This window comes from Hermetia illucens, chromosome 2 (assembly GCF_905115235.1).
Source record: "Hermetia illucens chromosome 2, iHerIll2.2.curated.20191125, whole genome shotgun sequence".
Lineage (NCBI taxonomy): Eukaryota > Metazoa > Arthropoda > Insecta > Diptera > Stratiomyidae > Hermetia > Hermetia illucens.
The window spans coordinates 25881297-25891046 of record NC_051850.1 but is presented as its reverse complement, the minus strand read 5'-3'; the positions used below and the strand labels follow the sequence as shown (position 1 = coordinate 25891046).

General features: G+C 41.2%; 2 protein-coding genes across 2 annotated transcripts; one reads left to right on the top strand and one right to left on the bottom strand.

Moving 5' to 3' along the window:
- The first annotated feature begins 2438 nt into the window (after positions 1–2438).
- On the top strand, positions 2439–3159 carry LOC119649062. Its single transcript, XM_038051049.1, has 2 exons — positions 2439–2599; positions 2652–3159. Exons 1-2 carry the CDS (start codon positions 2597–2599, stop codon positions 3081–3083), a joined length of 435 nt encoding a protein of 144 aa, XP_037906977.1. The 5' UTR covers positions 2439–2596; the 3' UTR covers positions 3084–3159.
- Positions 3160–8866: 5707 nt separating this feature from the next.
- Positions 8867–9443, bottom strand: LOC119649064. Its single transcript, XM_038051051.1, has 2 exons — positions 9317–9443; positions 8867–9257 (listed from the first exon to the last, which is right to left on the bottom strand). Exons 1-2 carry the CDS (start codon positions 9317–9319, stop codon positions 8946–8948), a joined length of 315 nt encoding a protein of 104 aa, XP_037906979.1. The 5' UTR covers positions 9320–9443; the 3' UTR covers positions 8867–8945.
- Positions 9444–9750: the final 307 nt, after the last annotated feature.

The following is a 9750-nucleotide window of genomic DNA, read 5'->3' as shown; positions in this document are numbered from 1 at the left end:
TGGAGTGACTTTCGCCACATCATCGTAACTGGCTGCATTCGACCTTTTTTTTTCACCATAGATATTGTATATATGGACCTTTTGGACTGAATCACCTTCATAATTATTGATAGGATGACTCGCCCATCGTAGCTTATTTTGTCGGATTTTATCCATCCGGATCCAACAAGAATCATCTTCGAAAAATGACTTTAACATTATACAAAAACTGCATTATATTACATATATGACAGCAAACTGTTTTCCTGTGATGATAGGTAGGTAGGTATCACTGGCGGTTGTGCGTCTAATTAGCGCTGTAGCAGAAACGTCAAAGGCCGTGAGTGCTGTTATGAGAGCAGGGAGGCAGAGTCCAGCTGGCTCAGATCTTCAAAGCCAGCGCGTAGCATTCACGAAGGAAAGCAGCTCGCCCTCCCTGCAGCTAGAAATCTCTTTGAAGTCCCCAAAGTATGGTTTACCCAGCGCCATAGCCTGGCTCAAGCTAGAGCTGGCCTATCGCAGAGGAAGTCCCTGAGCGCTTTCCACCTTGCTCGTGGTTTCGGCAATGCAAATTGCAGAGAATGTACAGCCTGGCGATATGGTCCCCTATGAGCCAGTTCCCGTGTAGTATGTATGCATTTGCACGCGTCTGGTACAGGAGCGCGGTTGCTAGGTAGTGTGAGTAGATTCGGGCCTTGACAGTTGCCAGCAGGATACAGAATGTACCCGAGAACTCAGAGGAGGGTTGCCTTGAGCGTACTGTCCGGACTGTTCAGCGCGTTTCTGCCTGGAGGATATCGTCGCTAAGTACAAGGCTTCAATGGCCGCTTAGCTGTCGTTCAGAAAGGCTATGTTAGATTGGGCTTGGATCATGCTCCAGTCATCGACAGATTTCCAGTATCGCCAGTACTTCTGCTTGGAATACATTGGCGAAACCTGGGAGACCATACGACTCGGACACACTGTGCGTATTCGAGAAAATCCTACACCGACTCCACAGACCATCTTTGATCTATCGGTGAAGAATAATTTGTCATAACCTTGCAACACGCCGCCGGTCTTCCATTCTGCCTTGGTTGGAAAGTCCATGGAATGCTCAGATTTCTCGACTTCGTCTAGGATGTTACTGTGGCCGTGGGGCTTTGCTGACCAGCATCCTCACTCAAGTACGGCACTGAACGCTATAACATGTTCAATGTGGAGGTTTAGGAGGGAACGGTGCAGGGGTATGTTGAGAGCATGTCCTAGGCAGGATTGCAGAGCCTCACTTGCACCTGCACACGCGGTTCTTTGAATCCTATTAAGTTTCGTTCTATTGTACTTTTTGCTCAAAGCCTGCTACCATACAATAGAGCCGTACGTTGGAGTCGCGATTAGACGCTCCACCGCGGTGAACATCCAGAGAACCAACCTCAGGGGGAGACCCCATTTCTTTGCAAAGGTTCTCTTGCATAAATGGAAGGCTATACAGGCTTTCTTAACCCTTAGTTTTGTGTACAATCTCAATCTCCAATCCATTTACTTTTAGATCCAGAATTTCACCAGATATTACTATCATGCCATATTGGTAGCGAGCTTTTGGTAGGAAAATTCTTTCACTTGGAATTATGGTAGAGGAAAATTTTGTTTTCATTTAACTCCTAAGTTGAAAATTCTGCTCAGACCCACTTCTTGTGAAATAAGACCATGTTTTATGTTCCTCGAGAAAAGTAGTTTAAAGTTTAGATAAACAGGCCAAATGAATATTTTGATGACTTAAAATTTGGTCTTAACATCATTGAAAACGAATTATTTGCTAGTTTCCAGAATAGATGAATATCTATTATAAGTTTTTAATGCTAGAGAGAGAGGATAGCTAAATATGATAAAATAAATAACAAAAGAGAATGAAATAACATGGAAAAGTTGTATCTTGAAAAATTCAGAATGTTAAAAAAGAATTTTTTGTACTAAAGAATTTTATCTGAATTTAATTAGCTTATGAACAAGCAAAACAAAAAAAAATATTGAAGTTAGTCAGATGCACTTTTTGTGCACTTTTTATGTACATATATGTAAAAAAGTCTTTTATGGTTTATTGGGTGTAAGCCCACGGTTCATATTACAGAATTGTTATTTATTTTTTCGTTTTTTTTTCGCATTCAGACGATTGTGACTGATGTTAATTATAAGCACAGTTTCCTTTGATGCAAATTATTATACTTTGCTTTGGACAATGGATATCTTTTACTCTTTAACCGGCTTGCGGAATTTCCTATACTATATATAATATAAAAGAGGACATGTAAATTTTGAATGTCATTAGCTTCCATCTCAGTTTGTATTTATCCTTTTCATTTCTTATCGATTGAAGATGAAGAGTTTAATCTTGTTACTTAAGTGATTAATGTGTCTCTTTAGTTTACTACCGTAATTCACTTATATGTCCTGATCTTAAATTTTTTTATCATGTAATTTACTTGTGAGTTCATTTTATTCTTATCACCATGTTTCGGATTTATAGTTAGTTTTGGAAGATATAAAAAATTGCCTTTGCAAATTTGTATAAATACTGACCCTGTTGCATTTGAGTGCATCATTAAGTTATTGAACACTGAAGCGATACACTTTACTCAAAATGGTAAGTCCTAAGATACATCGATTATAATCCTTACTAATTTGACAACTTTTAGAAATTCACCATCATCGTTCTGGTTGCTATTGGCAGTGCCGTAGCTTTTTCACCACCCAATCATGCTACTGGCTTGTATGCGCCATCTCTTTTGTCAGGAGCTTCACATTCAACAGGACCTCTATCTATATCTGCTGCACATCTAAGTGGAGTTTCCAATGCTCCAACTGGACCCTTATTCGTTCCTTCTAATCCTGCAGGAAATTTGAATGGCAACAATGCTGCTTATCCTGGGGCTACTCTTGCTTTGCACCCTGGCATTCGGGCACCAGCGGTTAGCTCGCCCTATTCCGCAGGATATCAGAAAGGATTTGCTCCTAGTCACCTTATTGGTGCTTCTGGTTCAGGATATCCAATTCATGGACAATCACCAATCGTGCCAACCATTATAGGTCAGTCAGTAGGTGGTCAGGGTACATACGGCAAATTGTAAAATCAGAAACAGGTAAAAGTGTGGAGAGGAAACATTTCGGAGTAAATAAATAAATCAGCAAATAATTTCAGCATAATTGAGTTTTTACCTTTAATAATATTGAGCTTTAGTTGCGTGAGCTGCCCGTAGTATATATATAAACAAAAAGTTTGGGTTACAATACATTTACACAAAAGAGGTAAATTTGATCCATACTAACTACGCCTTTAATACACTATTCCATCAAACTTGGTGGTATCATGGTTTGTAGTATAGCCTATGTCACTGCAAATTCTTTGATCAAAAGGTGGACTTAAGGGGGTTTCCAGTCAATTTTTAAAAAATATGGTAAAGTTCTAGTACTGCCTTTATTGTAAAGAATATCGATTTTGGGTATTTTGAGGCCTATATACTGTTATAGGGGCATCACCACGATTTTTTCAGATTTTGCGGTTGAGCATTTTCTGAAAATGATCCTTTAAAATAAATGGCTATTTTCCAACCTCCGCCCTCCCTCCATTCTTTAAAACTAATGACAAAACTGGGTGCCATTTCGAAAAGAGCTAAGTGAATGGTGAAAAGAAAACCCCATTCTCTTCCTTTACATCTTTGGGCATATTCTTCTTAAGTTCAGCCCAAAAGGTGTCACGCATCGACCTTTCCACTGAATTTCTTATCAATAGGTTATAGTATGTTAGTGAGGGCTACAGCCAAAGCGATCCCCAAGAAATTACCTTCGAACTAAAGAGGAGGCATGCAATAGGGTCTCCCTGCAGGATACTATCATACCTTTCATATCCAAAGTCGAGAAGCGCATCAGGTCCATGGTCTATGAACGCATTTGACCAGCAAACTCTCGTAGAAGCGCAGCAAGGTCAACCTACTAAGGCAGGTGCTTCCGTGGAAAAAGCCCTCCCTGTGATACACTGCATCATCAAAGCATATGGCTCGCTTGTAGATCTCCAATAGAAGACGTAACTATTGGTGGAACTATTGTGAACAAACCTGCCAATGAGCCAAATGAATGGTTCAGAGGGCAGTAGGTAGAATCTATCAGGTAAAAAAAGAGCAAGAACATAAAGAAGCCGGCAAAAACCTCATGCAGTGGAACAAAGGGAAAGTTCTACTTCGAGGTGCGACGAAGCGCCTATAGAATTATAATGAAATGATTCAGAAGCCGGTTACCTTAAAAATTACGTGTCCTACTTCCTTCCTGAATTACGTATCCTACTTCCTTCCTGGGGACCGGGACACCTTTCAAAGATCTGTGAATATGACAGCAACTTCTACAGTCGTCACACACGAATCTTTGGAGATCTACGATAGACTAAGTAACAGCAAGTTTCTGGCTTGGAAGGAATACCGAATAAAAGCTTTAAGTGAAATCCAGACCCAGACAAATTCGCTGAGGTGTTCATAACATGCATGTCCGAGGAGATATTTCCTGCAGCATTGAGTCGCTACTGGTACTGCTGCCTAAGGCTGGTAAATATCCAGATGAACCTTCCTCTTATAGAACGGATGATCTACAATAGATTGCTCCCTGTTATTGAGGGTCAAGAAGGCCATTCAGATCGGCAGTATGGATTCCGTTAAACCAGATCAACCATTGATGCCATCAAATTCATTATTGACGTGGCCTAGAACACTATTTACGGAGTGGTTAGTACCAGAAAATATTTCGTGGGAGTGAGTCACTGCAGGGAAACATCGTGTGCAATGATTATTTAATTTATGGTTTCCGGAGGAGGCTACGGTAGTGAATTACGTGAATGATGTAGCATTGTTTGTACTTGCAAGAGGATGCTGAGTTATTCTCAAGTGAATAAACCAGTGATGCTAAGAGTTGTTGAGTTTGAGAGCTTTAGACAGTCACTTGCTGAGAAAAAAATAGAATTGGTTCTCATTACCAAGTGCCATAAGCCAAATTAGGCCTGCATTAGAATTGACAACTACATCATCAGTTTCACGCCGGCCATCAAATTCTTGGGAAGTTTAGCTTTAAACAACTCGTGCAGTGTACTTGTGACAAATTCTTCACGTGAATATGGCTTCTGAAAGAATGATGAATGTTGCAGAGCCGCTGTGTACTTGTAGGCTACTTATTGCCAAGGTAATGAGTTCGATCTTGTTTTATGCAATCCTAATTTGGGGAAAGCCTCTCAAATATCATGCGTAACTCATGAACTGAGTGCGGTCTATAGGTGGACAGTCCTAAGGGTGCTTTCTTATTTCAGAGCTGTCTCAAGTGCCAGCAGCCTTTGTCATCTTAGGAATGATGCAGACATCCTTGGTAGATGAGATGGTCGGCATAATATGTTTGTCCTTCACCTCATTGTCGGGTATAGCGCGTCAACCACACCAACGCGCCATCATTCGTGGTTACCTGAAATACCCTTTCGCCCTCCTCCGCACGACTTCCCGAGATGCTCACACTCGTCCTCTACTGTTCTGCGTCAAGTGCCCCTGGGGAGACCCAGTCGTCGGCCAACTTGGCCCACAATGCAATTGTCGCTCCTCCTTAATGTGTGACCTATCAACTGCCACTTCCCTCTTCCGATCACATCGCATGTAAGTGTCAAGCTTGTGCACCGACCAAGTTGTTCATTTGAGCTAGTGTCAGCTCAGTTATTCCGATGATCCGAATCAGACAGATATTGACAAAGGCGTGGAGCTTTTGAGTATCAGTGGAATTTACTTTGCATGTGCTACCTCCACATAGCAACACAGAAAGAACACTAGCAATAAGAGCAGTCTGCACTTGATTTTGCCATGGGGATAACTTCATTTTCAGATTTAGGACAGGGCAGTGAATGCGAATCTAGCGCCATTAATGCGTCGAGCAGCATCTAGTTCGGCGCCGCCGTTGGCAGAAAACACGACTCCTAAATATACAATTGATCAACGCTTTCGATGTTCTGCCCATTAATTACGTCCTGAAGGACTCCTAGGGAGAGTGCGATGACCCGTCAGACTGAGAACCTTGGGTTTGTTGATGTTTATCTTCAGTTCAACTCTGTTGCCTCGTTCGCAATTTTTCTTGCTAAGACCCCGAGGTAAAGGTGAGCCAGGATTCAATGCTGATTGAGTGCAAGGACTTAGATAACATCACCACAAAAGCAGAGATCTGCGAGGTCTTAAAGACTCAACTTAGGCTAGATTCGATCCTGGGGGCCAATGTGATAAGGCTATGTAATGTATGTGGTGGTACTCGCACGGTCACAATAGCCTTGCTATTCGAAGCTGTTGGCTGTGAGAACAGATATCGCCAAAGAGGGTTTTCAAATCTCTGGGATTGGGACATGTTTCGGGAAAATGTATGATAGGTTCAAGTTGTGCCGAACATATGGAGTAGAGCATATTGCTGAAGAGTGCAGTCCCAAATACCTTCTATGCAGAGAAACATAAGAAAGTTAGGTTGATCATATATGTAAAAGCCAGTTACAGATGTCTGGGGTATTGAAGTTCCCGTTTGCCAAGGATCCGAGGACCTGCTCTCGCAAAGTGTGTTTGAACATTTCCCATCATATATGAACATTATCGATCGCCACAGTGGTGTACTTAGTACAGTGAAAGCAACAATAGCAAAAGAGAAAAACAATTATGGAGTAGTGAACGGATGTTCAACCAAAAGGAAAGGTGGTAAGCTCAAAGCAGAATATGTTTGATTATTATCTTCAAAAAAAGTGGTAAGGCATAAACCGGCATTTTTCCAAAGACCAAATCTGTTCCGGAGGTTATGTACTTTAGAAAGACTTCCCTAAACGGAAGATTTGATGCCGCTTTTTGAGAAGCCTTAATGACGACAGAACCAAGTGACAGCCAAAAGGCAAGAGAGAAGCTCATAATGCACAGACTGATAAAATTGCGGTGCGGAAACATATCTGTAAGATTCTATGTTTCTATTGCTCCTGATACAAGGTTCCCCAAAAGAGACTCGGGAAGGCGAATGAAGAGATGCACACTCGAAACACTAGCTTGACGGCAGAAACAACTTTAAAAGTTGTTGGCAGTTAGTAACGTAAAAATGACCTTGGTTGTTTGTCGACTTAGAGAGCAAGCGCCCCATCAGTGGCATTCCAGTTAACTCCTTCTTCTTTTTCTTTCACCCTAGTTCCGTTCACAAGCAGGATTGGTTTGTCTTGACCGGTTGCCCCATTTTGATCTGTCATTTGCCTGATCTGGATGTAATCGCGAGGCCCTCAAAACCCCATTCAGCGTATAAAGTCACTGTTGTTTCGACCGCCTATTCGGTCGTTTACCATCGACTTCGATGTTGAAACCAATCTTGGCAAGTGGCAAATCGCTCAGTTCTGGGCAGGACACCACTGACAGTGATAATGCCTGTTTCATGATAATCTTTCCATTTTTGAAGAAGTTGGTCTAGATAAACATCAGCCTAAAGCAGTGTATAGTGCGTTGGACGTTGGGTGACAGTATGACAGGGTCTATAACAAAAATATCGAAAATGGCGAGAGGGCGTTTCCCCATTGAACACCGACAGAGATGAGAAGTGGTTTTGATACAGCCGCTGAATATTGAACTTTACTTTTCGGATCATGTTTGAGCAATTTAACTCAGCGCACAAGCTCTTCCAGTACTACGTGTTGCTGCAGAGTATAGCAGATGAGTTCGTCTGATATCCAGAAATGCAATGTTAAGAGAGCGATACTTTTCTCAGACACCACAATCGCGCTCAATTTTCATCGGAGTCGCATAGCTTTCATAGCAGACGGTATGGTGTGGTGGTTTGTTGACTATTAAGCTTGTAACAAGGCGGTCGTAAGTTTTGGTGGTGGATCTAAGCAGGTCATATGTAAGCGGGAGCGTTTGAAAGAACGTTCAGTGAAGGTGGATTTGAATTTCTGGTATATGAATGTTTTGAAGAAGTTGGAGTGAGGACCTCACTTGTTGGCATCTTTTTATAAAAATTGGAGCGCTGATCTTTAGCCCACCTGCAGCTTGAGGTCAAGATTACTATCAGTATCTAGTATGATAAAAGGAGTTTTCCGTACTCATGAAATAGGTTAGCTTTGCTCCAATAAGCACTGGGAAACTTATTAGTTTAATTAAGCTGATTAAGAATTACATTTCAGAAAGAGCAGAAAGAACGGTACAGATGGCGAATCTAAGTAGTATGTTGTCACAGTAGAAATATTGTGAAGTCTGATGCTAAACTCTTTTCTGTAAAAAGTCGTGCACAATAGGGTTCTCACTTTTTTTATGCCGAAGGACGCCACAATATGTGGAAATGTGTGCTAATGATACCAACAATGCCATCAAAACACGAGTGAGGTGATGGTCCAGCTTGACTTAGCAGAACCAACAATTTTGGCGGAGTGGCCAAAGTCTTACGGTTGACATTCTGGTTGGTAGTCATGCCATCACTTTGAAACAAGTTATTGGGTAGCTGGTTTGAAGATTGACGCACAGCTGAATTTCGAGGAAATCCACGTTATGCATGTATGATGATAGCAAGAACTGCCACACTGCTAGCGCTTGCGACTTGAGTGCTTTTCTCCACCCCTTTATGGGTGGTAGCCACATATAAGGGTTTTCAGGAAAAGATGAAACTGGCCCTTTTACTTAATGGTACTAAGTGTGTATAGCACTTTTAGGACAACGTCAGGCGAGGGAGTGTTATTTGTTGCAGAATTGAAAATTTTTAATTTCCGCGGTTACAAAAAACGAAATGGGATTGCCGTTTTTTCATGTCTTTCTGTATTGAATTTTGTTCACTCCGCAGTTATGAAAATTTCAAAAATTAAAACCAAAAAAATAATACTGAACATTCAAACAGATTCTTGCTTTTGAAATTATTCATTTATTTTGTCGCCATTGATTGTTCACACTGGTGAAATAATCCGTACAGGTTTCCATAATTTATTTCCCATGATGCGTTGGAATCGCTGGTAAAACGCCATGATGTCCTCCATGAACAGGGATGGCAATATTATGGCTGGAAGTGAGACCATGTTGGTATCCGGTATGGTAAGCTGATCCAATTGCGGCTTCATGATGGGGATTTATAATCCCATGTGCTGGTGCAACAACCACCGCACCTGGAGCATGACCCAATAGACCTCCGTGAAGAAGTGTTCCATGCGCCGGAGCCACCTGAACTAGACCAATATGTCCTGGTGGTGGGAGGGCAACTGCAGCACCAATTAAAGCTAAAGCAACTACGATGAACTTCTGTAAGGATTTGGAAACTGTAGGTTTTTTGGATTTGGACGAAATAGGAAAGGACTCACCATTTTATTTATAATAATTAGACGTGTACTCTTTGAATGAATCAAACCTGAGTGATGCAGTTTGGTGCATCGGGCTCAGTATTTATACAAATTTTCCGGGACCAAATTCTGGATGTTTGCAATAAATTTGAAATAAAATAAAATATAAGAATTCTTCAATGCGCTTGCACAAAATACGTAAAATAAAGTTGAATAGAATTTCTCAATCGAATTAAAAGCACGCATTTATCAATAAACGAAATGGGGTTCAAGATACTTATTTTCGGGTATTCGTTTCAGGTGTAGGAATAAAATATCAAAATGAAAGCGAAAGGTGTTAATGAGATGCAAAATGCGGCGTTAGTTGTATTTGGTAAGGGGGTGTGATAAAATTTGCATATTTACAACGAATCGTTTCGAATTGAGACTCAGATAAGATTGAAAGATATTGGAAG